Source organism: Bipolaris zeicola (assembly GCF_000523435.1).
Source record: "Bipolaris zeicola 26-R-13 unplaced genomic scaffold scaffold_57, whole genome shotgun sequence".
Lineage (NCBI taxonomy): Eukaryota > Fungi > Ascomycota > Dothideomycetes > Pleosporales > Pleosporaceae > Bipolaris > Bipolaris zeicola.
This window is the reverse complement of record NW_006912106.1, coordinates 43,945-58,690: the sequence shown is the minus strand read 5'-3', so window position 1 is coordinate 58,690 and position 14,746 is coordinate 43,945. Positions and strand designations below refer to the sequence as shown.

The window sequence follows — 14,746 nt, the reverse complement described above, 5'->3', positions numbered from 1 at the left end:
GTGCATGAGCATACCATGTATCAGGCAATCACGAACAAATTCTGGGTTGTATATGTCGTGTTACAATTGTAGTCTGCTTTCTCATCTGATCTATGCCTGAACCTTGAACGTACGACCGCTGGCCGTCTTGCGCTCCTTCTCTTCCGCCTCGGGACGAGCTCTGCGAAGAACTAGACAAGTCAGTAAACAAGCTTACAAAGAGCATATCTGTGGCAAGCATACCTTGGAGGAAGTCGGCAGTCCTCTTGCGCATTCTTGAGTGAATAAAAGCCTTGGAGGCCTTGATGTGGTAGTGGAAGTAGTCACGGAACGTCTGGATGTGTGAGATGACATCGGCTCGTCGTTGGTTTGTAAGATGGCGAGGGAAAAGCACTGTACTGGTCAGCCATGCACAGTCATACACATTCTACTGCATCTCTACTCACCAAAGGTAATGTAGCCAATATCAGCAGAGCCGGATGTGTCGACTCCGGGAATGCCTTGTAGCTCAAGAGGTGGGTCGTTCCTGAACAGCACTTGGGGAGCGTTTTGAATAGCCCTTCGCCTGGCATCGACGAACTCTTGCAGGAAAACCTTTCCAAATATCCTATCCGTCTCTTCACGGAACACTGTTGAGAAAATAACAGTTACACGGTCATGACTGGCCTTGACGTATATGGCTTCCTCCTCTCGGTAGTGGATGGCGCGTACATCACCGCCCTCTGCCACACCTTGCGGCGCCGACTCGGATGTGTACTTGGAGGCCTCCTCTTGGAGCTGGTGAAATTCGTCGAAAGCCTGCTCGAAGGGTGCAGCCATGGCGTTTCGCTTGAGGAGGGCTACGCGGCGGACCAGGTCATCCTTGGCCTCTGCATACCGTCAGCGCTTTTCTTCGTCAACACACAATTATGCGCACCTTGGTCCTCTGGCAGATTCTCCAAATCTACTTGGACAGAGAAGTCATATCCAGATTCTGGCTCCACAATGAACGGCCCATACTCGCGCTCGAGGACAGCCTGTGCACCGTATTGGACGAGTTCCTTAAAGCATTTGATGTGCAGCGACACGAGGATCTTGGTCTTGGTCTCTGGGGTCGAGATGTGGAAGGTGACGCCGTCAAAGTCGGAGACGACCTGGTCAATGTTGGCGGGAGCTCCTCTGTGTGCTGTTAGCTACTTGGCGGCGGAGCGGGAGGCTGCGGGGCACGGCGAACCCATTGACGCGGTCCCTCAGCAGGGACTCAATGAGAACGTTCTGATAGTCGAGAAGAAGCATTGTGGGTGTTGTAGCTTCTCCGCAGGGTGAGGGAGGTGGTAATGTCGGGCGGGGAGCTCTCGAGTCGGGCGGTGATGCGGAGGACGGAGGTGTGCTGTGGTGATGCTGGAGGGTGGGCCTAGCGCCAGTCGTGGGGTCAGGCCCTTGTCTAAAAAGTTTCCAGAAATATGCGACCTTGCATCTCGACAGCCAACAGCCGCCCACAGTCGCACATGTTCTGCAAGAAGCGCAATGAGTTGGAGTCGTCACGCTTGAGCACCTTGAAATAATTTTTGTCTCACGTATAGTGAAATTGATTGACGACAAGAGCGCAACATGGTCAAATCCTACAGGTAATGCGCGCTGGCGGCGCAGCCCATGTAAAGCTTCTGCTGACCTTCACACAGCAAGTATGAGCAGACGGACGCTTTCGGCGTGGTCGCAACTGCTACCTCGAACATCGTTTGGACCCCAGAAGGCCTGACCCAGCCGGGCTCCAACAGGCCTGCTGGTGCCGGACGCGCATACGCCGCTGCGAACGAGGAGGTACTGTGCTGGGATATAAAGAAAAGCGAGCTTGTGAGCCGGTGGCGAGATAATTCATGCACTGAAGAAGTCACTGTCATTCGCCGAAGCGATGTGGACCCAGATGTCTTCGCCGTTGGTTACGCAGATGGCAGTATACGCATCTGGGATGCGCGAACGTCAACCGTCATCATCACCTTCAACGGCCACAAGTCCGCAGTCACCGTACTTGCTTTCGACCAGACCGGCGTCCGACTAGCAAGTGGTTCCAAAGATACAGACATTATTATATGGGATCTGGTTTCGGAAACAGGCTTGTTCAAGCTAAGAGGGCACAAAGGTCAGATTACCGGCTTGCACTTTATCCACCCCGAAGACTCGCCCCAAGAGGATGATGCCGAAGACGGAGATGTTGACATGGACCCGAACCAGGCGTTCTTGCTCTCTACTAGCAAAGATGCCTTGATCAAGATTTGGGACGTTACTACCCAGCACTGCATCGAAACACACATTGCGCAGACAAATGGAGAATGCTGGGCGTTGGGTGTTTCACCAGACGGCAGTGGGTGTATAACAGCAGGCAACGATGGAGAACTCAAGGTGTGGGCCATTGACCAAGCCGGTTTGCGAAAAGCCGGTTCAAAGATTGGCGAAGCGACAGACCTCGAGTACCTCACCCCACGAGGCATACTATACCGACAGGGCAAGGACAGAACACAGGGTATCTCGTTCTATTCAAAGGCCAACTACATCGCGGTGCATGGTGCAGAAAAGGCTGTTGAGATCTGGCGCATAAAGACCCCAGAAGAGGTCAGGAAGAGCTTGATCAGGAAAAGAAAGAGAAGGAAGGAAAAGGCGAAAAATGAAACAAAGGGAGACGCGCAGGAAGAGGCGGAGGCAGACGAAAAGGTCAATGTGGCGGATGCTGAGATTGGCGAAGTATTTGTGCCATATGTGACCGTACGAACGGCTGGAAAGGTGAGGTCGGTTGCTTGGATGCATATCAAAGGATCGAAGAAGTTGCAGCTTCTTGTCGGCACCAACAACAACCTCATCGACGTTTACGAGATTCCGCATAAGAGCAAGTCGAAGAGCGAGGAAGCCCCCGACTATTCTCGGACATTAGCCGTTGAACTCTCCGGGCATAGGAACGACGTGCGCGCGCTCGCACTCAGCTCGGACGATCGCATGCTAGCATCTGCGTCGAGCGGAGGCCTGAAGATCTGGAACGTCAAGACGCAGAATTGTTTGCGCACATTGGAGTGCGGATATGCACTGTGTTGTGCATTCCTTCCAGGAGATAAGATTGTTGTCGTAGGAACGAAAGATGGCGATATTGAACTGTATGACATCGCAGCATCGACATTACTCGACAAAATTTCTGCCCACGAAGGAGCCGTGTGGACAATGCAAGTGCATCCCGATGGCAAATCGCTCATTACAGGCAGTGCAGACAAATCGGTCAAGTTCTGGAATTTCGACATTATCCAGGAGGAGATACCAGGAACCAAACGTACAATGCCTCGTCTCAAGCTTATCCAGTCCCGTGTTCTCAAGGTCAATGACGACGTTCTAAGCGTACATGTATCGCCCGATTCACGATTACTAGCCGTCGCAACCCTCGACAATACTGTCAAAGTCTTCTTTGTAGATTCGCTAAAGCTCTTCCTCAACCTCTATGGCCACAAACTGCCCGTCCTCAACATGTCCATCTCCAGCGATAGTAAACTCATCGCCACTTGTTCCGCTGACAAGAATGTGCGTATATGGGGTCTGGACTTTGGAGATTGCCACAAAGCATTATTTGGCCACGAAGACAGCATCATGCAGATCTCTTTCATCCCGCATCCTGTCGATGGTGATGAGCGCCACCTCCTGTTTAGCGCCAGTAAAGACAGGACGATCAAGAGCTGGGACGGTGACAAGTTCCAGCAGATTCAGAAGTTCAAGGGCCACCACGGTGAGATCTGGGCCATGACCGTGGCGCGGACCGGTGACTTTATCGTCACAGCCAGCCACGACAAGAGCATACGTATCTGGACAAAATCAGATGAGCCCATTTTCCTCGAGGAAGAGAGGGAAAGGGAATTGGAAGAAATGTACGAAAAGACACTGGCAACAAATCTAGAAGATGAGGAAGATCCCAACGGTGAACGCGCCGAAGCCGTCGACGCCAGCAAACAAACCATTACCACTCTCACGGCCGGTGAACGTATCCAAGAAGCCCTGGATCTGGGCATGGTAGACCTGGAGGTTGTTCGTGACTGGGAGATTCAGAAGAAGTCCAACCCCAAGATTGCATCACCGCAGCGCGATCCGCTCTTCCTGGCTCTCGGTAACATATCAGCCGAACGCCATGTCCTCAACACTCTTGCCAAGATTCCCGCAGCACAACTCCATGACGCACTCCTTGTCCTGCCCTTTTCTTCCCTGCCTGCTCTCTTTACCTTTCTCGCTATCTGGGTGCGCAAGCAATGGAACATTACCCTGACGTGCCGGGTTCTCTTTTTCATGCTAAAGACACATCAAAAGCAAATTGTTGCAAGCAGAGAGTTGAAGACTGTAATTGAAGGTATGCGCAACGACCTCAGGAGTACGTTGATGGGTAACAAGGACCTGATTGGGTTCAATGTTGCAGCCATGAGATTTGTGGGCGAGAGAGTGGATGAGGCACAGTTGGTCAGATGGGAAGATGTGGATAAGCTGGAGGAAGAGAAGAAGAACAGGAAGAAGCGAGCATTTGTCGATGTAGCATAGAGTTCTCTTCAAAGCATGAGCTAAAGCGGCGTATTGGTCTAGGTCAAAAATTATTGCACTATTGATTGAACTATAGCATGTTGATGAAATTATACGCCAGTTATCTACCAACACGATTCATAGCATTACGTTGACTATAGTTTCGACTCGATAAGTTCTTCTTCCTCTTGCCGTATACCCTGCCACACGTCGGCAACGTGCCACAGCTTGGTCAGTCCAATATCTTCTAATATTGCACCTCTTCCATTACGATAGATGGCATCGTAACGATCTTCGTCAACTTCTGTTACTCCATTACCATCAAACACTACGACCTTACCCTCCTTGGCCCATCCCTCACCATTGGCCCATCTAATAAAATGGTCCTGCATTGCCCGCGCAACCCTTTTGTTGTGCTCGTCTAGATGCTCTTCAAAGTTATTAAGAAGGTACGCGACATCGAGTTCGTGAGAAGATAGGCCCTTGAACGGACCGTCAATAGGATTAGGAACATGGAAATGATACCGTGAAGCGCGTCTTGGTGGGGAAGCAGCTTTCCAGCCTCGATATGCTGACAGTGCTGCCAAGTGGAAGCGCAGGTCGCCGACCAGCTCGAGTAGTCGTTCTGCCTCTTGTTTCTTTGGCAACGGTCTTTCCAGATTGTACACGGCTAGAAGACTCTGCGTCTCAGATGCCGTGAGGTATTTTGAACATGCCTGTTTGAGTCGACCCAACGCATCAGGGGGGTCGAGAATCCTGCCCTTGAGAACAGTGCCATCATGCGCTGTGTCTCCTACCACAATCTCCTTGCACCAAGAAGGCTTGTGCACCTCGCTCTTCCCGTCCATGACCGACTCGATTGTCACTCGGGAGGTGAAAAACTCATTATCAACGGCCATAGTCCATTGTTGTACCACTGGCATCTTCTGGGCCAGCTCTTCCGCATCTGTCTCGAGCAGTGCCCTCCTTCTGCTCTCGGCATCCCCTCTTTCCAATTTCAGATGCGAGGACTGATCTTCCAGCATCTTCTGCTGCCACCACCTATTCCGCCACTTCCTCACCGTTACCTCACCACTCATCAGCGCCACTCTCTCAAACAACCCCTCATCTCCCACATTAGCACAAAGCAGTGTCGAAAGCGATATCCCACCTGCCGACTCTCCCACCGCAGTAACATTACTCGGATCGCCCCCAAACCCCGCAATGTGTCGTTTGATCCACCGAAACGCTTGCAGTTGGTCTTTGAATCCGATATTCCCCCGCGACCCAATCTCTTCGCCCGCGAGGAAACCAAACATGTTAACGCGATAGGTTATCCCAACCCCAATCACGGGCTTTCTAATCTCCACACTACGCTCCACGAACCGCTGCATCTGATACTGCGGCCAGTTATTCGATCCCATACTCAGCCCGCCGCCGTGAACCCATACAAAGACTGGGAGTAGGTGCCTGCGCCCTGGCGTTGTAGGAGCATTGCCAAGACCTGATTTTGGCATTGTGACATTCAAGTTTAGACATTCGAATTCGTCCATTCTCTCTGTGGGGCCTTGGCCCTGGGCATAACTGAGTTTCGCGCTGCCGATCAGCGTTAGATCCCATGCTTGGGCTGCGCGGTGTTGGGGACATGAGGGGCCGAAGCGAGTATTGTCTACCACGCCGTCTGCTCCTGCCTTCAGCGGCTCATCGTTTAATATGGAATCCTGGTAGCGGGCTGGTATGCGTGCATATTTTAAGTTGAAAAATTCCAGTGTTGACGAATTGAGTTTGCCGCGGAAGGCTTGTTTCAAAGTGGGATGGTAGAGTTGGTCTGGTGGTGAGCACATGGCTTTGCGGTGTTGATTGTGTGATTTTGTAAAGCTTCGGAGAGCTGGGTTGCATTCAAGCAGGCATTTTTCATGTTGTGATACATATATTCACTTTGGCATTACTTTCCCCGGAGTCCTGAATGGAGATGTGGAGAAGATGTGGGGAGACGTGGGGCTTGGACCTCGGCAATGGTAAAGAGGCCGTTGAAATTATTGCGAATACATAGCTATCTACGCGCGATTCTCCTGGGAGTCTGATAGAAGAGGATGTGTACTTTGACAGTGTTGTGGTGGAGCCTATGTAGTCGACATGCTAGAGGATCTACATAAAACGTCGATCGAGCATGTCACTTTACTCCAAGCTTAACTATAGCCTCAAGAGTCAAATCAACATGACCAAAGACACCCCTTTTGGCTGAAAACACAACAATCATGATGTTGAGACTCTGTGGTTTGGGTAGTTTGTGGGCCGCTTCAGGTTACTTTAGTGCTGCGGATGGACAGCTCGAGAGAAGCCTACTAGTATTTCTTTCATGCTGGCACTCTACAACATGAGATCTGCAGAATCAGGCTGCCAATACAGTGCCAAGGGGGCAGTTCAATAGTCGGCCTTTCGTGTTCATCAGGCTGAGCATGCATTCTGCCTGTAAGACAAGATCAAATGGGCAAAGCGCATACTATCGTAGGATGAATGCACGCTCTTCGCTCTTGATGAGCTGTAGGATTGTGAGACACCCTCAAAGTAGCAGAATCCCGCTCATACAGGAATGTCTTACAGTAAAAATGGAAGACTGCGAAAGGGAGAACTGATTGAACTGCCGCGTTGATCCACTCAGACCTAACAAGCTGTGAAAGCGATTAGTGGGTACGGGGGAGCATTTGCTTTTAGCAGGATTCAAAGACCGCATGAGTGTACAGCAATCCTGTCATCAACATGTAGTAGGTACAGGATAACCGTAAGATTTTGCCTAGCTAGGCAGCTCCCAAGACGGCACTCGATACTCTGTGTGACAAGAATTATGCCGAAATACCGAAATAAGGATTAAGGCACTCTGCAGTCCGCGGAGCCTCTAGAGAACGCGGGTAGATGTGGATCTGTCGTCGGGTAGATCATATATATCGCCAAACGAGTACGAGCGCTTCTACATCCAACAATAGAACGTACTAACCATTAAACATGTAATATATACAGTCAGTATTAGAACTCTGTAGTTTAGGTAGTTTATAGATAGCCAGTGGAAGTAGGGGCAGTGGAGTAGATAGGGAGATTTTCTTGGGAAGACGTCAGATGGATTAAACCCTTCGTAATACCGTAATATTACGTCTCAATCTCTTTGATAAGTAAAGCTTAAGGCTAAGTATCCCCTTATTACGACAAAGTAGTCATTGCTTAAGGTAGGCACATAATATATTAAAACCATCTATTCGATAATATGTCACGTAATCCGAAGTTTTACCATCGCTCCCCTTCCTCTACTTCCGCTGGCTACCTAGTAGACTGCCTTCGGGTACTTTAATACTACGGAATATACTAAGGCCCGTCACGTGATCTTGGGATCGAGTTCAAAAAATACTGCAAAAACATACGACAGCGGGGATTCGCTAGTGGTCTCCCACCTAACTACTAATCCGCCGGTCGAAAGTTTATCGTGTGGAGAACGGACGGGATCCAGAGGGATTTTTTCGCCTATGGTCGTATGTGTCATAAAAATCAGGATAGGTTTACTATATCCCTACACAATTCATTTTTGCGGACTTGTACTAACAAGTGAGAAATAGGCGACATCACGTTGGCTCTCTTGAACATTGAATTACCTCCTCACTTGCGCTTACTGGAGAAGTTGTAAATAAAAAACAATAAACTAGTATTGCCTCGATTCGACTTCACCAAAAGTATTCGTTGTTTAAGGACGTGGGTATGGAGGTTCCTCGCCATTACATACAATAGGGAATAGACGCAAAGTGGCAAGCGTGCATGACGCTCACGTGTCCACGCGTTTATCTTGGCGCGCCTTGAACCGATGCGCTCGCCACTCAGCTACTGGGGCAAACCCACAGCATAGACCAAACAGCATTTCAGCGACGCTCGGTTATGTGGAACAGCCATTCTCATGTTCAGGAATCCTCGAGAGAACCGCACGCTGTCCGAGTCGTCGAAATTGAGCCCCTCAACTGGACGGCCCCCCTCGCCGCCCCGCTCTTCGTCAAGCAACGCAGCCATGGCCACTAAAACCGCGACAAAGAAAGCAACGCCCAAGCCGAGCACAAATACGCCCCCGCCAAAGAAGAATGTCATTCAGACTACGCTCACGCCTGCTGATTTTGCCAAGAAGTCGACTTCTGCGAGCAATGGCAAGAAGCAGAAGCCAGCAGGGACGCCCAATGGCAACATTATGACGTTCTTCAAGAAGGCCGAAGAGATCAACAACCGCATATTCCTACAGGAAAGAGGCTCAAATCCAACTGTTGCGCTCGAAAACGATGAGGAGGATGTTGGCTGGAGCGACGAGAAGAACAATGGCGTCATGGACTCGGGCAGCGAGGATCGGTATAATGAGAATGGTGGCAGCATCAAGCGGCGCAAAGTCAGTGAAGAACCAGTAGCCCCACCTCCAGCCTGTTCGTCGCCCCCACCGGCGGATGCTGAGAGCAACGCTCTGGATGCTCTTGCAGTTCATGCACCCAAACAAGCGTCGAAGCCGCGTCAGAGATCAGGTCCCTTTGTAGACGATTCGGAGTCCGAAGACGAAGCGGAGATGCCTGCTACAAGTCCAGGTATGGCTATGCGAAGAAATAGTGCAAAGTCACCAATTGCTAAAGAGACCGAGGATCCGATACCCATGGAAAGCATTGAACCTTCAATAGCCCGCACCCCCTCACCCAAGCCAGAACCCACAATTATCCCCAATGATGAGGAATACGAGGACTACGAAGGTCTTGAGGATGACGATTTGCTTGAGGGTGAAGAATACGATGAAAGGCGTTGGATGAAGGAACAACAGAGGCTGGAGATGGAGGGCGATACAGACGACTCTGAGGCGCCCTTCCTGTTCCCCGAAAATGATGCACTGGATATCAAACAGGAAACGGAAGAAAACGATACCAATGTACCTTCATGTCCAATATGCGGTAATAGTCTCCCTGGACTGTCAGAACAAGATGTGTCTGTTCACGTCAACGCGTGCCTGGACGGCAAGCCACTTCTGCTCCCCACAGCGAAGATAGAACAGGAAAGCAAACCAACCGCTGGCAGTAGTGTAAAGATGTCCAAGCGACCTGAGCGACCAGCGAAACCCGGCCAAGCAAACCCATTTCAGCTTGCGAAGCCCAACACTCAGCCAAGCTCTGCGTTTTCAAAGCTCATGGCTGGCCATGCCGAAGATGCAGCATGGGCAAGTGCGGCAGCTGAGAATAACAAGTCGCGAGGCAAGCCAGCCTACCAGCGCACCTGTCCATTCTACAAGATCATGCCGGGCTTTTTTATTGCCGTCGATGCTTTTCGCTATGGTGCTGTCAAGGGCCAAAACGCTTATTTTCTCAGCCACTTTCACAGTGATCACTACGTTGGACTTAGTGCATCTTGGAAGCACGGACCCATTTATTGCAGTAAAGTTACAGGCAATCTAGTCCGACAGCAACTTCGGGTTGACCCGAAATGGGTGGTCGACCTAGATTTTGAAGTGAAGACCGAAGTGCCAGGGACTGGAGGCGTTTTCGTGACGATGATATCAGCAAACCACTGTCCAGGTAGCTCTCTTTTCCTGTTTGAGAAGGAAGTCGGCAAAGGGAAGAACCAAAAGCTGCAGAGAGTCCTACACTGCGGAGACTTCCGCGCTTGCCAAGCACATGTCGAGCATCCACTACTTCGACCAGACGTACTAGACGCTGTCAGTGGAAAGAGCAGACAGCAAAAGCTCGACGCATGCTACCTTGACACCACCTACCTCAACCCAAAGTACGCCTTCCCACCACAACAGCAGGTCATTCAGGCTTGCGCAGACATGTGCGTTAGCCTCAGCAAGACTCGTGCTGATGAGTCGGACGGATGGGAGAAGATGAAGCGAAAACGGGCCGGGCAAGGTATGGTCAACTTTGTACAAAAGGACTCTAATCCGGAGAACCCATCGGAGCCGAAGAGTCCTGAGCGGGGTCGCCTTCTTGTCGTGGTAGGCACATACAGCATTGGCAAGGAACGCATATGCACGGGCATCGCCAAAGCTTTGAAAAGCAAGATATACGCCCCCGCCAACAAGCAACGCATTTGCAAGGCCCTTGAAGACCCTGAGCTAGATGCGCTGCTGACTACCGATCCTCGTGCTGCTCAGGTGCATATGACACCACTTTTTGAGATTCGAGCAGAGACGTTGGATGACTATCTACGTGGTTACGCTGATACCTTTTCACGTGTTGTTGGTTTTCGACCATCTGGCTGGAACTATCGTCCACCTCAAGGTCGCTTCACTGAATCACCTCAAGTGCAAACTGTCCTACATTCGGATAACTGGAAAAGCACATTTGCCATGAAAGATCTAAAGCCGCAAGCGGGTAGCGGGAGCCGGGCGAGTTGCTTTGGAGTACCCTACAGTGAGCACAGCAGCTTCAGGGAGCTGACCATGTTCTGTTGTGCACTGAATATCGACAAGATAATACCAACAGTCAATGTGGGAAACGCGAGCAGCAGGGAGAAGATGAAGGTGTGGTGTGAGAGGTGGGCTGCTGATAAGAAGAAGAATGGTCTATTCAAGTTGGGTGAGAATGGCGAGGGATGGTAGACTTGGGTTGCTGGTATTTTTCCAAGTAGGGCAGATCTGTAGTCAAGCCCGGGAACCTGAATCTTGCCTGCATTTGCAGATCGCACCACACCAATGTCTTGATCACGTTTGAGGGTTTACATGGTGGTACACGTTGATTTCCTACCATGTGCATAGCATTGCCACCATGATCCATGTTCGTGCGGTCATGACTTTCGATACACGATACCAAGACCTGCATGTTTACGTATCCCGCATCCGCCACACAATACTAGCAGCAAATCGATCTTACGACACCGTATGCTCCACGAAAGCTTTCTTGCGTATGCGTAGACCAACCATCCACATGGCTCATGTCGGTAATGCATACAAAGTTTCGGTACTACAACAGCTGCAAATCGGACCTTTTTACATATTCCCTTCCCCCCCAAACCCTCCAAACCCCTCCCATCTGTTTGATAGGACGAAACCCGAAAATAGCAATTCAGTAGATCCATAGCAACCCACTCAAAGTTTGACACTGTTTGACAGTCTGCCAAAAACCTCGCAACCGACATGGCCCGAGCGCTATTGCAATGACCCTTGTGTTTCAACACGATTTAGTAGTGCCTGTTTTGGACATGGCCTTGTTGAACAAAACAACAACAGATGGAATGAAGACGCCGAGAACAAGACAATTGGAACAAGACCAATCAAACCTCGCCAGCTTTACACACTGATTATGTCGCGGCCCTGCGGGCTGAGAGCAGCGCAGCAAAAGAAAAGGCTGACGCGTCTTTGCAGTAAGAGGCTGAACGCCCCTTCAAGTGCGTGACAGTGGGGCACACACACACAGATATCCACCCCAAGGATTGTCCCTCCCCGTTTGAAGAATGCGCGAGTCAGTATATCAATAACTTTCTGGGGCGGCTACCCGTCCCTATATGTTATTATTTCCCGATTGACAATAATATTCAATTGTTCCATCGTTCCTCTTTGGGTCTTGTTCGCTGGGTCAGGGGGTGATCCGTCGTCTTTCTCACTGGCTGCTGACTAGTTAGTCTAGACACATTCAAACGTCAAACTGCAGCGGGCAGTCTCGTATCTAAAAAAAGAAACATAGTTAGCAAGGTCAGACTGGCAAACCTGGGGTCTGTGGTAGTGGTAGTGGTGGGTGTTCGGATGGGACACGGAGCTGAACGCCTTTTGTTTTTTTTTACTTTTTTACTTTTCTTCTTTCATGTAAGGGCCAGTTCCTTACTTTGCTGCAACCTCTTCTTTTTGTTCTTTGTAAGATTCCCGCTTTGGTGACTATGACGAAGCCTAGACGCGATGACCTTTTCTTGCTCTTCTTTCGCGTAATGTACCTTTCTATTTTCACGGGGTATACCTGCTTTACCATTTTGGGGTTTGGGGCTATCGGAGCGCCGATCGGGATGGTGGCGACAGTCGTGGTAGCCGTGGGGTCGGAGATTGCGTTTGTGCTTGCGAAGAGGGATGAGGCAGAGATGATGATGCAAGAGCGGTATACCGTTTGAGGGTGAGATGAATTGTTGGAAGTTGAGAAAATAAAAAGGGATGCGTGAGTAGAGGAAAGATGTGTCGTACAGAAGAGGGGGTGATACGGGATTCCGATTACGGCAGTCGTTGATGTGAGGGCGAGGACTGCGTTCCTTCCCTGGGACTGTAACGCTGCGATTATGACCGACGTCATGACTACGATATTATCTCGACCATCATTCCGAACGGCTCGCTTGGATTTAGTGTAACCCCCTGCAGAGGGATACCACGAAGACCTAGGCTGGAATCATCAACACTGAGTGCGTCTGGGAGAGTAACAAGCCGTGTCGATTCACCGCTCCTACCAACGACATCAACATACACGCCGTCAATCAAGGAAGTGACCAAGGACCACGAACCGAACTCGAACGACACACCCCCATCTCCGTACTTCCGCCCGGCTTGCGAACACAGCCTACGAATTCCCCATCGTTACGCCATCACATATAGAAAGGAGCATATGATACTTTCTCAGTTGCTTCCCATGCATCGATGCGCAGATACACCAATCTAAGCACACGCCAGGACCACATGCGCTCTAGAGGAACAAACACAAGCAAGCAAGCGACCTTGTTGCAACAAAAAGAAGATTTGATAATGGATAATAGATAGCTTACAGTGCTCCTGCACTGAGCTTGCGAAAGAGAGAGGATACAAGAGAAGAGAGAAGGGGAGAAGGGGGGGGGAGGGAGCAAGTATACATCTTAAACGGCAAAGAGGAGGGGGAGGGGTGGATTGGACCCCCGTTACACATTACCAGCACTGGCGTAGTTTCAATGTTTAGTTCATAATATTTTACGAAGGGTGGTTCTCACGCGGAGTAACTTAGTGGTAAAACCTCTAAACTCTGTTTTGGTCATGAATATAAATGCAAAGAAGTCCCATTCTGAAGCCAAGCACCTGGTAGCGGGTAGTGGAAAATTGACCATCTGCCTCCTTTATGACCAAGGACCGGGGGTCATGCGATATGCATGCACATATACCAACTCCAGAGAGTTATTAGTGTTAGGAGACAAACATACCAACCAACACCAACCATCCGAATCACAATACCAAGAAATCTCAAGATCTCGTCCTTCCCTACTCCTTATGAAATCCTCAGCCTTCTTCTTTCCCTTCTCGGCCATGTCATGGGGAGTCCAAAAGAAGTCTTTGATATGATGTCGGTGCCCGATCAAATAATCATCGATGGAAATATGCTTGATATGTGGAAATATCTCATGGAACTTCTTGCAATGCCCTAATTTATACACTTTATATAGTCGTAGGGCACTTCGATTGAAGTGATAAGGCGGAGTTTCTCGGGTATGCTGTGACTGACAAAGGAATCAAGGGTGAACCTGAAGTTTAAGCTGATTGTGTTGAGTGAATATACCATGTTTGACGTTTCTTCATATATCTGGCGACTCGCGCTGAGAAGACGCTTCCCCAAAGAAACCGGAGTGAGTTTGTTGTTTTCTGTGGAACGTGCATATTCTCTTATGGACCCCCCGGGTTGCTCATATATCGAGATGAAATGGTTGCTCAGTACATACTGCCAGATCATGTTGCGTATTTCGCCTGGAAGGCGGAGAAGCGGCGACTCAACCGCGTTGCGTTTGGAGATCTGCGTCAAGTCCGAGTCCTCACCGATTTCGATCTTGGGCAGCTTCTTTCTTGATAACTCTAACGCATCAGTCAGCAATTCTGTAATCGCCAATCAATAGGGAAAGAGCACAGTACTTTGGTCGATCCATATTCCGACTTGTCGTGTCAATGTTCGTGACAAGGAGCTTGACTCAAGAGCCGCAAGGGCAGGAGAGTCTTTTATATGACAGTGCACTGTAAGTGAGAGATAATCAAGTGTGTGCGACTAGTGAGTGAGTCAGGGTGAGAGGGCTGTAGCCTTAGTATCTGGTTTACTCTCATTGGCCGCGCTAATGAGAAAGTAAAAGTAAACCCGTTCAATTGATGTGTGATTGATTGGACATCCAGCATGAGAGAGCAAACGTGCGGAACATTGTGGTAGAATGAATTAATAAAAGGAGCCGGTAAACAAGAGAGGAACAGCTACTCGCGCGAGAGTTCAACAGCTACCCACTGACGTCAGAAACGAATTGGGAAAAAGGATTCACCGGAGCAAACCGTGAATTTGTATTATATAGGAGAAAAGCGTAG

The 14,746-nt window shown here is 49.8% G+C and overlaps 6 protein-coding genes across 6 annotated transcripts; 2 read left to right on the top strand and 4 right to left on the bottom strand.

Moving 5' to 3' along the window:
* Positions 1-90: 90 nt before the first annotated feature.
* COCCADRAFT_36036 (uncharacterized protein) lies at positions 91-1,254 on the bottom strand (the record flags this gene model as incomplete). The annotated part of the gene is made up of 5 exons (XM_007713235.1): positions 91-170; positions 223-372; positions 426-848; positions 896-1,137; positions 1,193-1,254. 5 exons carry the CDS (start codon positions 1,252-1,254, stop codon positions 91-93), a joined length of 957 nt encoding a protein of 318 aa, XP_007711425.1.
* Positions 1,255-1,569: 315 nt separating this feature from the next.
* On the top strand, positions 1,570-4,515 carry COCCADRAFT_4315 (uncharacterized protein; the record flags this gene model as incomplete). The annotated part of the gene is made up of 2 exons (XM_007713203.1): positions 1,570-1,586; positions 1,641-4,515. The coding sequence occupies 2 exons, from the start codon at positions 1,570-1,572 to the stop codon at positions 4,513-4,515; spliced, it is 2,892 nt and encodes a 963-aa protein (XP_007711393.1).
* Positions 4,516-4,649: 134 nt separating this feature from the next.
* Positions 4,650-6,317, bottom strand: COCCADRAFT_93902 (uncharacterized protein; the record flags this gene model as incomplete). The annotated part of the gene is made up of 1 exon (XM_007713234.1): positions 4,650-6,317. One exon carries the CDS (start codon positions 6,315-6,317, stop codon positions 4,650-4,652), a length of 1,668 nt encoding a protein of 555 aa, XP_007711424.1.
* A 2,093-nt stretch (positions 6,318-8,410) lies between these two features.
* COCCADRAFT_25559 (uncharacterized protein) lies at positions 8,411-11,071 on the top strand (the record flags this gene model as incomplete). The annotated part of the gene is made up of 1 exon (XM_007713216.1): positions 8,411-11,071. The coding sequence occupies one exon, from the start codon at positions 8,411-8,413 to the stop codon at positions 11,069-11,071; it is 2,661 nt and encodes an 886-aa protein (XP_007711406.1).
* Positions 11,072-12,267: 1,196 nt separating this feature from the next.
* COCCADRAFT_93928 (uncharacterized protein) lies at positions 12,268-12,417 on the bottom strand (the record flags this gene model as incomplete). Its single annotated transcript, XM_007713233.1, has 1 exon — positions 12,268-12,417. A coding segment is annotated over one exon (150 nt), but the record flags the coding sequence as incomplete, so codon positions are not given.
* A 612-nt stretch (positions 12,418-13,029) lies between these two features.
* On the bottom strand, positions 13,030-13,290 carry COCCADRAFT_93871 (uncharacterized protein; the record flags this gene model as incomplete). The annotated part of the gene is made up of 1 exon (XM_007713232.1): positions 13,030-13,290. A coding segment is annotated over one exon (261 nt), but the record flags the coding sequence as incomplete, so codon positions are not given.
* Positions 13,291-14,746: the final 1,456 nt, after the last annotated feature.